The sequence below is a fragment of the Carassius carassius genome, chromosome 44 (assembly GCF_963082965.1).
Source record: "Carassius carassius chromosome 44, fCarCar2.1, whole genome shotgun sequence".
In the NCBI taxonomy this organism is placed as follows: Eukaryota; Metazoa; Chordata; class Actinopteri; order Cypriniformes; family Cyprinidae; genus Carassius; species Carassius carassius.
In genome coordinates this window covers 110315-125000 of record NC_081798.1, presented here as the reverse complement: position 1 = coordinate 125000, position 14686 = coordinate 110315, and the positions used below count along the sequence as shown (strand labels likewise).

The following is a 14686-nucleotide window of genomic DNA, read 5'->3' as shown; positions in this document are numbered from 1 at the left end:
TTTGTATTATAGTACTTTCTTAACTCTTACAAAACTGTCTAAGAAGGCAATAGTGTATGTATTTGAGGACGAGATGTGTGAACGGTGAAGAGAGAGAGAGAGAGAGAGAGAGAACAGTCATTTATCGTTTTAGCTTAAATCAGACCTTATTGTCTTAAATCACCTGCATAGCACTTCATCTTTCAGAACATGGGATTTCCACCAAGCTTTGATTTTTGACAAATGTAAAAAAAAAAAAACAATAATTATTGCTATTTTGGACATGTAAGGCAATGAAAAATATTTTTTGGAAAAACCTTAAAGTAACTACAAATGAGCATGTGAAGCAATATGTGTGTGGAGAAATTCCATGTTCTCCCCGAACCTGTGTGCACCCGTGCAGTGATCTCATCAGTGTGTGTGTGTGTGTGTGTGTGTGTGTGTGTGTGTCTCAGGATCTTCCTCAGTGTCCTCGATGATGAGTTTCCTCCGGAATGACGAGCTTCCCGTTCCTCCGCCGATCCCACCGCGCCGCCGGCCGGAGTCTGCGCCCGCCGAGGCCTCGCCTTCCAAGGTGCCCGCACACATCCCCACCTTCAGCGCTTCATATCCTGCTCTTTATTAATAGCTGATGGTGGTTGAGTTCTGGGAGTAGAATCCTAGATCCTGATCTTTCCGAGCTCAGTGTGTGTGTTGGTGTGTTTCAGATGATGTCGAAGCACCTGGACAGTCCTCCGGCGATCCCCCCGCGGCAGCCCACCACTAAAGTGTACTCGCCCCGTTACTCTCTGACAGAGCCGCCCGACAGCCCCCCCACCCTGCCGCCGCGGGAGCCGGTGCGGACCCCAGACGTGTTCTCCAGCTCCCCGCTGCACCTGCAGCCGCCTCCGCCGGGACGCCGCTCCGAACCCAGCCAGGCCTTCTTCCCTCCGCAGATGCCCGGGCCACCCGTCCCGCCGCGCCACAGCACCTCGCAGTCACCCATCCCCAAACTCCCCCCCAAGACCTACAAGAGAGAGTCGGTGCACCGTGACGGGCCGCCGCTGCTGGAGAACGCCAACCCCTCGTAGACACGCTTACAGACAGTGCTGCAGACGAGACGACAGCAACATGTGCCCTTAAAGGGGCGGTTCAGCAGAGAAATGGGAATTCTGTCAGTGTTTAGTCACCCTCAAGCTGTTTCAAACCTATATGAGTTTCTTTCTGGTGCTGAACACAAAGAATATTTGTTGCCCATGTAATGGAAATAAAGGGGAACTGGGAATTTGCTACTAGTATTCTTCAAAATAATTAGAAGACAACCCCAAAATATTTATATTTTTAGAATGTTGGTAACCAAACAGCTGACGGCACCCATAGACTTCCATAGTATTTATGCTCCATATAATAGTCAGTGGGAACCAAAATTGTTTTGGTACCAACATTTTTTAAATTAGAAGACACTTAGAAGAACCCCTCAAAAAAAAAAAAAAAAAAGTTTGCATGTTGGTAACCAAACAGCTGACGGCACCCATAGACTTCAATAGTATTTTAAGCCAATATAATGGAAATCAAGGGGAACTGAAATTTTGTTAACATTCTTAAAAATAATTAGAAGACGCTTAGAAAAACTGTAAAAAAAAAAAAAAAAAAAAATAATGTTAATAACGAACAGTTGACGGCACCCATAGACTACCATAGTAGTTTTTGACCATCTAATCAATGGGAACGAAAGCTGTTTGGTTACCAACATTCTTCAAAATATTTAGAAGACATTTAGAATTACTTGAAGATAGTTTGAGAAATGTTGGTGATGGCTGACGGCACCCATAGACTTCCATAGTATTTTTTGCCCATATAATGGAAATCAAGGGAAACTGAATTGTTGTTACCAACATTTTTTTAAATAAATAGAACACATTTAGAAAAACCCCAAACATATAAATATTTTTAGAATGTTGGTAACCAAACAGCTGACGGCACCCATAGACTTCCATAGTATTTTTTCCCATATAATGGAAATCAAGGGGAACTGAAATTTTGTTAACATTCTTAAAAATAATTAGAAAACATTTATAAGGACACAAAAGAAGATATTAGTGCTGGGCAACAATTAATCATGCCTAACCACATCCGGAATAAAAAATGTTCTGTACATAATATATGTGTGTGTGTACTGTATATATTTATTATGGGTGTATATATAAATACACACACATGCATGTATATTTTTAAGAAAAATATGTTATGTTTATATATTTAATATATTTATGTATAATATAAATTATATGAATATAAATATATACATGTAAATATTTTCTTAACATATATTGTATGTTTGTATCTTTATATATACAAAATAAATATCCACAGTACACACACATATATGTTAAAAACAATAACTTTTACTTTAGATGCGATTAATCGTTGCCCAGCATTAGAAGATAGTGTGAGAAGTGTGAGTGACTAGATAATTGATGGCACCCATTGACATCCATTGTAATTTTTTTTTTCTCCATAGTCAATGGCTACCGTCAACTGTTTGGTTGCCAACATCTGTTTTGTGTTCAGCAGAAGAAAGAAACTCGTTCAGGTTTGTAACATCTCGTGGATGAGTAAATGATGGCAGGATTGTAATCTTGGGTGAACTGGCCCTTTAAATTCATCCTTCCGAGACAACGATTGTGTTTCCATAAAGTGCAAATCACGCCCGTTTGGGGAACTCTGTATTGTTTTTGTTTTGTCTTTCGTGTAGCTGTTTTGTCTCATGTTCCTTTCATTTCACGGCTCGGCTGGTTTCCTGCAGTCATGTCTGATTCTCCTCCTGAACACACACTTCTGCTGGATGACAGACTGAACGGAGCAGCTCTTCTGCTGACGGAGAACGCTCTCTGGATTATTCCTGGTGTTCTAGACTCACTCGAGAGCCAGTAGACTGAAGAGCACCAGGAGTTTAAGGTACCCTCACACCAAAAAGAGGTACTGGAGAAACCTTCAAGAAACACACGTGATTGTCCTCTGTGTTGGAACTTTTATTTTCTCAATCATTTCTTGTTTTGCCAATAAGTATGTAAAGATGAAACGATCGCCTTCTTAAAGCAAGGGAATAAAGTGTTTCTACCACTGTATGCCAAACACTAGCCGTGAGACGCCTCTCTTCACTTTCATGAACTCTGATTGAATTGTGATCGTTTTATTCTCTCTTGGGTTTGGGATCCTGCAGGACTCGATGCAGATCTCGTCAGAATCAATAATGATAATGATGATTGAGTTGGGCTGGTTTATTTGTTTTTTAATAACAAAAAAGTGATAAGACAGGACATTTCCAGATGATTTCTATTGAACTGCATGAGCTCGTCCTGTTAATATTTCACAGGTTCATAGATTTGTGTCGGATGTTATCTGTGGAATGGAAAAATCTGATTTTATTTGGAAACGCCAGGCTTTTTTCTCTTATTTCAGTTAATATCATAAATCTAGCGAGCTGAGCAGTAATAGTGACGATAGTGTCGTGTGAACATGACTGAACCGAGTCAATTGAGTGAGTCATTTACGCGGGAACCGCTCCGATTGATTCAGTTCAAGCGATTCATTAGGAGAAAAGATCCAGAGTTATTCATTTTCCAATTTCGACATCACTTGAACGACAGACTAGTGATGGCTGAAACTGAGCTTTCCAAACGCTGAATCAGTTAAACCCTTTCGATTCAGATTGAAACTTCTAGGCGGCTGCAAAACAAAAGGTTTCTCAGCTGTTTTTTGTAGGATTAGGTGTCCTTAATAACATACTAAAAGTTTGACCACTAGAAAGGTGTAATTTTCAAGATGGTGTCCAAGATGGGCAGGGAGCCCTTAAAATATCCTAACTCCTTCATTATTTGACTTAGTCAAGTAATCTTGGTGTCTAACCCTGTTTTCTGGGTCTATGAATCCATTGGACTTGTCTAAATTGCACTGACATGATAACATACTTATGAAATACATGATTTTGTGAGAATACTGTAAGGTTTTATCATTGTTTGGGGTGACCCAGAGATGTAAACAATTTAATTCCAAAAAGTAAACGTTTGTATATTCTAGATTCATTGCACACAAACAGAAATATTTCAAGAGTTTTTTGTTTTAATTCTGCTTGTTACGACTCACAGCTTAGGAAAATAAAAAATTCAGTATCTAAAAAAAATGTGAATATTCCATTTTGAGCTTGATTAGTTTTATTAATTATGAAAATAAACACTGAGTACCTCTTGGGCTAGTTCAGAACATGCAACCACAATTATGGGAAAGACTACTGACCTGACTGTTGTCCAGAAGACAACAGTATCATCAACATCCTCAGGTAAGACACAGAAGGTCATTGCTGAAAGGGCTGCTGTTCACAGAGTGCTGTATCAAAATATAGTTATAGAAAGTTGACTGTGATAGGAAAAGGTGCAACAGAGATGACCACAGCCTTGGGAAGATTGTGAGGAAAAGCAGATTCAAGAACTTCAACTGAGAGCTTCACAAGGAGTGGACTGAAGCTGGAGTCAGTGCATCAAGAGTCACCACGCTCAGACGTCTTCAGGAAAAGAGCTACAGCTGTCACACTCCTAGAACCAAGACACTCCTGAACCAGAGAATAACGTCTGAAGCATCTCACCTGGGGTGAGGAGGAAAGGAACTGGACTGTTGCTCAGTGGTCCACAGTCCTCTTTCAGATGAAAATACATTTAGTATTTCATTTGGAAATCAAGGTCTGGACTGGAGAAAGTCCAGTGTGAAGTTTCTGAAGTCAGAGATGATCTGGGTGCTGTGACGCCTGTTGGAGTTGGTTCATTGTGTTTTATTAAGTCCAGAGTCAATGCAGCCATCTATCAGGAGATTCTGGAGCACGTTATACTTGCATCTGCTGACAACCTTAATGGAGATGCCCCAGACAGTAATTGCAAAAGGAGCCCCAACCAAGTATTGAGTGGAGATCTGGAACATTTCTGTTTCGTTAATCTGTTTTTGATTGATCTTTGAGAAAATATTCACATTTTTTGAGATACTGAAGCTGTAAGTCGTAACCATCAGAACTCAAACAAAAAACTCTTTACATATTTCAGTTTGTGTGCAATGAATCTAGAATATAAAAAAAGTTTGCTCTTTTAAATTAAATGACAAAAAAAATAACGAACTTTTCCATGATATTCTAATTTTTTTTTTTACATGTACCTGTACTTAAGGGAAATTGTACATATTCTTCCCATAAATATGCTTGTAATCAATTGCTTTAATATATAATTGGACTTGTAATCACTTATCTATTATGCAAATATGCTAATTAGAATATTACATGGCCAAAACATGTATCAGGCACCAATATTTCTGGTCTAGGAGGAATACAAAGGAGTAATGGTCATTTTAAGGTCCTGCCATTTTGAAAACGGGGTCTTTCTTGGAGCCAAACTTTGGTAAACTTTTAGTATGTTTTTAAGTACATTTGATACTACTGTAAACCACTGAGAAACCTTTTGTTAGAATTTTTTTGGGGTCAAGACATATTTGCAGCTGACTATTCAGAGAGGGATTTATTTTGCTAATTGAATGATTCGCGAACCGTGATCCGAAGTCCCGATCTGAATCAAATGATTCGCGATTCAGAGTCCCAATCCGAATCAAATCACTTGAGATCTGAATAATTTCAGATTTTTCTTTAAACATGAAATAGTACAAAACATTAAATTAAGGCAGTACAGTTATAAAAACATAAATGCACAAAGAAAGAATACACAAATACAAATCATGCTTTTATTATAGTAAAAGTCTTTTTTTAATAACAGTTTTACTACAGTGTCATGGTTAAACTATGGTTACTGTGGTCAGCCTGGTTTAACTACAGTAACTGTGTTTAGCTGACTTTAAGGATCAATATAGAGATGACATTTTGGAGCAAGTCAGCAGAGCAAATGATTCAAGTTTCAAAAAGGTTCATTTCTCTTTCATTCATCAGGAAACATTTACAATGTTACATGAATCAAGAGCTATTGAGTTTGTACCACAGAAGTGATGTTTGATCGTGAAAGCTGTGGTTTAACAGTGTGACGGATGTCCTGGGATCTTCTCCTCAGGTGAATGAAGCTTCTCCACTAGACTCTGGATGCGAGACAGGATGATCTCGTTGGCGCTGCTGCAGTCTCCAGGCCTGTAGGGGGCGCTGATGGTCAGAGCGTTCGCCACACACAGAACCTCTCCATCTTCAGTCACCGGGACTCGGTTGTTCTCCAGCCACAGACGCACACTCTCCCGCCAAGACTTCAGCTCCTCCGCGCTGAGACTCTGTGCTCGGTTCGGCAGGAAGACGCTCTTCATCTGACGCTCCGTTTCCTCTGTTCCTCTCCTGAGGATCTGGACATCAGTCACCGCGTGACCCAGAATCACCCTCACCGACGGACACTCGTTCTCCTGGACGCTCACCAGCACCACACTGCAGACACACAAGAGATGATTCATGATTCACTGAACAACTGAGTCAAAACACCAGTGATTCAGCTCGGAATGAAACTTCTTAAGTTGAACCTGAACATTAACACGTGTTTCCTCAAACGTTCTTAGTTCAGCATATACCATCTGGAAGTAAGACTTTCATATCAATATTAAATGATCTTTCAAAAGGCATGCGTTTGGGCATGAGGTTACGGTGTTTAAATTATATAAAATATCAACAGGGTTGGATTAGTTTGCAATTTGGCTTTTTTTTTTTCAAGAACCCATGAGTCTTGATAAATGCCATTTCAACTATTTCTGTAGTGCTTCTTGTTGGACAGCACTCATCACTACGATGTCTGTCTGTTGGACTTGTGGTGCACAAGGTGTTATTTTTATTTATCATTTTCTCTCTCTCTCTCTTCTGTTAAAAGCGGTTAAATTATTAAGCTGTGTCTCGTGTAGTTTTTCAACACTTATAAAGATGCAGTATACAATATACATGATGCAGTGAAGCAGCTCGTGAGCAATCGATTCTCGAGCTGTTGATATTAACCAGTTCAGCACCACCACGGCGGACAGCTCCTGCTGACCTCACACAGAAGTCTATCTGAGCAACCTCATAAACCTCATGATTCAAACCCTAAATGATTCACCTAATGATTCAGAACCCAAATGATTCACTTAATGAGTCAAAACCCAAATGATTCACTTAATGATTCAAACCCCAAATGATTCACCTAATGATTCAGAACCTAAATGATTCACTTAATGATTCAATACCAAAATAATAAACCTAATGATTCAAAACCTTAATGATTCATTTTAGTGAAAAATGCATTTATATATTCAAAAACTCAACTATTAATAAATACTATAATATTTATATTAATGACTGTTAAGTTGCAAATTTAGATAATATATTAGTATTTATAAACCATTAACTTCATGATGAAAAGTTAAGCCACATGCATCACATTTCATAATGATTCAAAATGCAAATGATTCAATTTATAATTCATCTCATGGTTCATAATGGTTTTTGTCTTTAAAACATTAATACAGTACACTTAAAATAATAATGTTTGTATTGTTTAATAATAATAAAAGATAGATTCATAATGGTTTCAAATCCAAACGGCTCACCTCATGATTGATTGGAGTCAAAGTGTTCCAGAATCCCCTTACCCTTAAAAATGCATTTACAAATTAAAATAATACATACTTAAATACTTCTATTAATGACTTCTATTAATGTTTTAAATTAAGTTGCAAACACAGATAAATGTATTCGCATTTATAAACCTTTAACTTCATGATGAAAAGTTAAGCCAGAGAACATAAACTTAGCCCAAACTGAACAGACGATCGTGTTCTGAATGATCATTAGTTTCGATTAGCAGCTAGATTAGATTATGATATTGTAGTGATGTTTGATGACGCGTACCTGGCGGAGACGGGGTCCACGGTGAACACGCGTCCCTCAAAGCGCTGCTGATCCCGATTCGTGACACAAACCTCATGATTGATGAACTCGTGCCAGTGCTGAGGACCCCTGTGGATCCACTGCAGCATCGCGGTGAAAAACCGATCACTTAATCACCGCCATAATCAATCTATCTAACAATCAGCGACTTCATCTTCCCCGTTCACGACGGGAAGTCGTGGCCTAATGGTTAGAGAGTCGGACTCCCAATCGAAAGGTTGTGAGTTCGAGTCCCGGGCCGGCAGGAATTGTGGGTGGGGGGAGTGCATGTACAGTTCTCTCTCCACCTTCAATACCACGACTGAGGTGCCCTTGAGCAAGGCATCGAACCCCCAACTGCTCCCCGGGCGCCGCAGCATAAATGGCTGCCCACTGCTCCGGGTGTGTGCGTGTGTGTTCACTGCTCTGTGTGTGTGCATTTCGGATGGGTTAAATGCAGAGCACAAATTCTGAGTATGGGTCACCATACTTGGCTGAATGTCACTTCACTTCACTCACTCACACTTCAACTTCATCCACAGGAAATCGACGCAGCGAACGCTGGACACGCACGCGTGACGTCACTGCCACAAGCGACCGTGTGATTGGTTGGCTGGGTCACATAGAGAATTTTTCTTTTTTTATATATATATATTGAACAAATAAAGAGTATACGGGATATATACAACACAAAACAATCATAATAATTAAAATAAAATGATTTAGAAAGCACGCGGCCAGATATCGGAACACTAGCATCATGGGAAGTGTAGTTTTTAGTGTGCGCATGCGCAGACGCGCGTCACGGCGTGATCGTTTGACAGGCGGCTGTTTATCTCTGTCAGGTTTTCTTCTTAATTTCGTTCATTATGTCGCGACACGGACGACACGGAGGCGGTGAGTGATATAAATCACGAAAATTGAACACAACCGGACGCAGAATGCTTCATCTCAAGTATTAAATCTGACTGGTTGTTCAGGAAATTTAATGTGTTTAGTACGAGCTGCTAACTGTAATGGCGCCTTCCCTCGCTATAAACACTGGCGAATAATAAGCGTTTTAATAACACTGCTACCAAAAGTTATAATGATCATAACGTAACGTTATATAGTTTAAATGCACATTATTTGTATTTGTACTTTGATTAATCATTATTTTGTTGGGTTGTAGGTCAGTATTCGGATGTCTGTGTTTCGTTTCTGTTTCGATTACAGTTGGGTGTTAGTTTAATATTTGAAATGATCTTTTGATTATTATTAGACAGTTAAACATGTAACTGCTGAAGAGTTAGGGTTACAAAAACTATTACAGCACTATATATATATATATATATATATATAAATTGAAAATATATATTAAAAAGCATGAGTAATATCTAATTCAAATCCGGATTTCGTTGTGATTGATGTGATGTGAGAGTAAACTGTAGTCTTGGGGTCAGATGTTAACCCCTTCCTCTCTCTCCTCTCAGAGACGAAGGTGTATGTGGGTAACCTGGGCACCGGGGCTGGGAAGGGTGAGCTGGAGCGGGCGTTCAGTTACTACGGGCCGCTGAGGACACTCTGGATCGCTCGCAACCCGCCGGGATTCGCCTTCGTGGAGTTTGAGGATCCCAGAGACGCTGAGGACGCCGTCAGGGGCCTCGATGGAAAGTGAGTGACTCCTGAGATCCAGACACGCTGTACGGGATCTGTGTTTCACATTAAAAACACCAAAGCTGATTTATTAGATGGGAGGAGCCCTTCAGTGTCCGTCCGTGAACTGAAAACAGGCTCGACTAATCGATTCTTCGGATTTAAGAATCAGTATCGTTTTGTAAATCTGAGAATCGATTAAGATATAGATATGTTTCTGATAATATGGAAGCAAAAGCGTTTATTCTGTATGAGATCCGTCTCTTGTGTTCAGGGTGATCAGCGGCTCTCGCGTGCGAGTCGAACTCTCCACCGGAATGCCGCGGCGTTCCCGTTACGACCGTGCACCGACCCGGCGACCCTTCGACCCCAACGACCGATGCTACGAATGCGGAGAAAAGGGCCACTACGCTTACGACTGCCATCGGTACGGCCGGCGGCGCTGGAGCAGGTACAGCTGACCGACGCTGTCTCTGATCAATAACACTGTTCATCTGCTGTCATATTGTTCTCTCTCTCTCTCTCTGACTTCCTGTTTGTTTACTAGATGTGCGGGTTAACGGGGGGATGTTTTTGTTGTTTTCTGCACTGATGTTTTCTCCAATGTTCTTTGGGATTTCATGTAATGACTGACCTGGTCAAAACCTTTCAGGTTTCATCGTTTGATTCAGAGAGTCACGATCCTTTACGATTTCATGAAGCATCTAGCAAATCCCATATGACCGGGGCACGAGCAGCCACACCCCTTCGCTGAGGCTCCTCCCACTGCTACTTAACTATTCATAGCCCCTCCCCCAACCCAAACCAGATGAGAGCGCCAATCCGAGTAAATTCGGCTAGCGATTTGTGCCTTGGCTTTTGATAACGAGATCATCGAGACCTCGGCAGAAAAAGCGCCTTGCACACTTCCATCAAGTCTCAATCAAGCGATTTGGCTGTCAGTGCGGTCATCGTTAGAAATCCAAGAGAACGACTAGATGCAGAGGTCGGCTGATGATAGATACTTCTAGATCGTCTAAATCTGCTAGACCTCGGTTCCAAAGAGGGTCGACCTGCAGAGTTGCAAGGTTTATTTCAAGTACCAATTAATGTGTCTCTCTGTATATCATTGCCTGAACTCAAAGCAGTCGTAGTGTTTAATGCTGTTAACTTTTTTAATATCTGTTGGATGCTTTAGAGAGTTCCAGGGCTGGGCGATATAACACTCCGTCAAGTTTGTGGATTTTGGTGTAGATGTTGCTAAATTATAGCTTCTCCGTTTTTTTTTATTAGAGAAATTTCGACTGATCATCGCTGCCAGTCAAACATTATTTAAATGACAATAATTGCATAAATTAATTTTAAAATATTAATATTTTCTCAAATTGTTTAATAATATAGCAAAGTATTAAACAGAAAAAAATATTTTATTAATTTTAGTATCAGTTTTAGTTTTAGTTTTAATTAAATGAAAATGCAGAAAATTAAATGAAAATTACTGATTTTTTTTTTTGAGTGTTTATCATCGAGATTTAATTTTTAGAAAAAATTTTTAAGTAGTTTTTGTTTTTATAGCTTTCATTTTAATTTTAGTTAATTTTTTTTTTGTCATTTTTACTATATATATATATTTCAGTGAACATTGTATTTTATTTTGAGTAGTGAAGTGTTTGTCTGTAATAACGCGCTGTCATATGGCCCAGCCCTGTTCTGTACTGTACTGTAGCTGTAATGTTAAACTGTAATGTGAGTGTTTAGTTCAGTGAGGTCTGTGCCTGAGGGTCACATGCATCAGTCAATCTGTGACACTGACACACGTCTCTCTCCTCTGTCCCCTCCGTCCACTCGTCTCCGCTGGACTCGGACAGGTCTCGCTCTCGGTCCAGAGGGAGGAGATACGGGCGCTCTCGCAGCCGCAGCAGAGGGAGAAGGTGTGTGTGTGTGTCTCTGTGTGTGTCTGTGTGTGTCTGTGTGTGTGTGTGTGTGTGTGTGTGTGTGTGTGTGTGTGTGTCTGTGTGTCTGTGTGTCTGTGTGTGTGTCTGTGTGTGTGTGTGTGTGTGTGTGTGTGTCTGTGTCTGTGTCTGTGTGTGTGTGTCTGTGTCACTGTGTGTGTGATCCTTCACTCAGATGTGTGTGTGTGTGTGTGTGTGTCTGTGTCTGTGTGTGTGTGTGTGTGTGTCTGTGTGTGTGTGTGTGTGTGTCTGTGTCTGTGTGTGTGTGTGTGTGTCTGTGTCTCTGTGTGTGTGATCCTTCACTCAGATGTGTGTGTGATTGATGTCTCAGGTCCAGATCTTTCTCTCCTCGTCGTTCTCGCTCTGGTTCTCCCAGACGCTCCAGATCTGTGACGCCCAAACGCTCCAGGTGAGTGACTGATGCAAGGTGGTGTAACACTGATTCAAAGAGTGTGTGTGTGTGTGTGTGTGTGAATGTTCTAAAACACATTTCTGAATGTGACGACACATGAAAGCATCACCTCACCAAAATTGCTTCAGATGATCTTCATCCTGATGAATGTGTGCATTTATACTTACCTTAAACCATTAAAAAAGTATTACTTAAAATATATAAATGTTAACTTAAATCAAATATTTGTAAAAAAATATTATGTGTAGTCATATTAATAAATATAATAGTATTTATATTAATATTTAAAAAATAATTAAATGACAAAACATGCAAAAACAAATTAACTAACATTAAAATGAATTTAAATTAACAATGAAAACACTGCTAGTATTTCAATGATAGTAGACTATACCTGCTGCAGTTTAATGGATTGATCGTTTGTTTGTCTCATCCAGATCCAGATCCCGCTCGCGCTCCGGCTCGGCTCCCAGGAGCAGGTAACACACACACACACACACACACACACACACACACACACACACACACACACACACACACACACACTGCTGCGCTTCAGCAGTCATCATCACTGCATGAACTGTGTGTTTGTGTTGATGGCGATCTTCTGCTTCTTTAGATCTGGTTCAGCCAGGAGATCCAAATCCGGCTCTGCGGCTAGGAGGTGAGAATACACACACACACACACACACACACATCATCATCATCATCATCATTCTGAGTCTTGCTTAAGCTCAAGACAAATGTAAATGTGACATGAATAAATTATGGAAAAGTATCAACACACTTTTCATTCCACCAATTTGCAATATATGGTATATATCTCTGTATTTTCATTTTTGTATTAAAAAAAAAAAATAAACTATTTAAAATATATATTTCCCATGCCGCCCAATGATGACTAATAAAACAATGATAATAAAGCAAATGTTATCATGTAAGCCTATGTGTTATGTGCAAAAAAAGTTTAACATTACAAACGTTGTAACATTGCAAATTAAAAACAAAAATAAGAAAACATATATAAATAAAAAACAATATAAGTTTAAATAAATTGGCTAAGAACATCCAGACAGGAGATGAGATTTATGATAGATTTTCCATTGGTGGACTTGACAGCTCCAGAGTAAACTGAGTATTATCAGCATAAGAGTGATAAGATGCATCATATTTCTGAAAGATAGAACCTAAAGGAAGCATGTGTACAGAAAAAGGAGAGGACTCAAAATAGAGCCTTGTGGGACACCACATCTGATCGATGTTGAGGATGAGTTGTGCTTGCCAATATTAATTGAGGATGTTCAGCCTTTGGGATATGAGGAGAACTAACTTAACACAACCTCTTGAATACCAAACACTCTCTCCAGGTGATTTAATAACATGAGCGATCTATTGTGTTAAATGCTGCGCTGAGATCTAAAATAATCAAGATGACCCCATCTCCGCAATCCAAGGAGATATATAATTTGTTACTTTTAGCAGAGCACTCTCAGTACTATGACAAGCCCTAAATCCTGATTGAAATTAATCAAGCATGTTACAGTCAGTCAGATAAGAAGAAAGCTGTAAATAAATGACCTTTTCCAGAATTTTTGATAATAATGGCAACTTTGATAGGCCTGTAATCGTTTAAGATATCAGGGTCCAGATTAGTTTTTTTAGACAACAGGGGGCAACAAAATCTAAAACACCTTTGAGAAAATGTGACGGAATAACATCCATATGACAATTTATAGGTTTCGTTTCGATGAAGAACCCCCCCCCCCCAACACACACACACTAAATTTTATGTGCTCCAACTCGATTAACTTAATAATTTAAGTAAATAATGCTATGTAACTATTCACAAGCTGTTTTATTTATGGTATAAATGCTTGGAAATAATATTCAGTGTTTCCAAGGCTATTCATTATTTGTAGCACACAAGCCACCCAATAAGCAAAATAAGCTTTTTGCTGGTTACTTTTAAAGCGCAGGAGAAACTCTGTTCCAGCTGTGTAAATGAGGAGCGAGCAACACACTCGCTCAACACCAGTTTCTTGTGTTCTGCCTGCAGTCGATCTGCGTCTCGAAGCCCTGCACGAAGTGAGAGTCCAGAGCGAGACGACTAACGCTCTTCTCCAGAACCTCAGTTTCTCATCAGACGTTTACTGCAGTACTTATAAAGATGTGAGTTTGATTGTAAGGAAGCTCCAGTGAGGAGCGGAAAATATTTTGAGTTGATTTTTCTGTAGTTGAAGAGAGTTTGTGTGCTTTTGTACCTGTTTTGTGTAGCACACACACACACACACACACACACTGGTTGGAGTTTTGTATGTGTGTATTAAATGAAGTGAAAACACTTCCCTTTGTCTGTGAGATTTCTTCATGCTGTTCCAGCAGGTGGCGCTGTCGTTCATACACCGGTTTAACAGAATAGCCCGTTAGTATTGTTACTAGTTAATGCTAGTGTAATGACCTCTTTGAGCTACAGTGAGTACTTCACATCCATATGAGATTTTTTAAGTATGCCTTACTTAATTAATAAATCGACTCATTGATGTTGGTTAATGGTCATGCGACATGCAGGTAAACTAGTTAAATATTTTATTGGGTTATTAATATTTTAACTTGTATTAAAAAAAAAGCATTGTTTAAGGTTTGTTTAATTGAAATTTCAACACTGAAACAACTTACAACATTTCAGGCACATATGTACTGATTTATATATATTTAATTACTTTGACTAGTTAACTTTAAGATCAGATTTAATGTTTTTTCAATGCTGAAATTTTTCAGCAACTGACATTTATAGCACATTTATTTTGTTACATTTTTTACAACTATTGAGCTGTA

General features: G+C 39.5%; 2 protein-coding genes and 1 pseudogene across 3 annotated transcripts in view; 2 read left to right on the top strand and 1 right to left on the bottom strand.

Moving 5' to 3' along the window:
- sos1 (son of sevenless homolog 1 (Drosophila)) overlaps window positions 1–1858 on the top strand; it is a 38937-nt gene extending 37079 nt beyond the window's left edge. For both annotated transcript variants that reach the window (XM_059538186.1, XM_059538185.1), the window contains 2 exons: window positions 435–553; window positions 687–1858. In XM_059538186.1, coding sequence (XP_059394169.1) covers window positions 435–553; window positions 687–1049 — 482 coding nt within the window. In that variant the 3' untranslated portion in view covers window positions 1050–1858. The remainder of the gene's footprint in view (window positions 1–434; window positions 554–686) is intronic.
- A 4037-nt stretch (window positions 1859–5895) lies between these two features.
- Window positions 5896–8051, bottom strand: gemin6 (gem (nuclear organelle) associated protein 6). Its single transcript, XM_059537426.1, has 2 exons — window positions 7856–8051; window positions 5896–6409 (listed from the first exon to the last, which is right to left on the bottom strand). The coding sequence occupies exons 1-2, from the start codon at window positions 7981–7983 to the stop codon at window positions 6016–6018; spliced, it is 522 nt and encodes a 173-aa protein (XP_059393409.1). The 5' UTR covers window positions 7984–8051; the 3' UTR covers window positions 5896–6015.
- Window positions 8052–8631: 580 nt separating this feature from the next.
- LOC132126390 (serine/arginine-rich splicing factor 7-like) lies at window positions 8632–14193 on the top strand (annotated as a pseudogene).
- The last annotated feature ends 493 nt before the right edge of the window (window positions 14194–14686 follow it).

Bases quoted from the DNA above. Each gene is read 5' to 3' on its own strand.
- gemin6 (XM_059537426.1), bottom strand. From the start codon at position 7,983: ATGCTGCAGTGGATCCACAGGGGTCCTCAGCACTGGCACGAGTTCATC. The intron at 6,410-7,855 runs GTACGCGTCATC...GTGTGTCTGCAG, and splicing joins GTGGACCCCGTCTCCGCCAG to TGTGGTGCTGGTGAGCGTCC.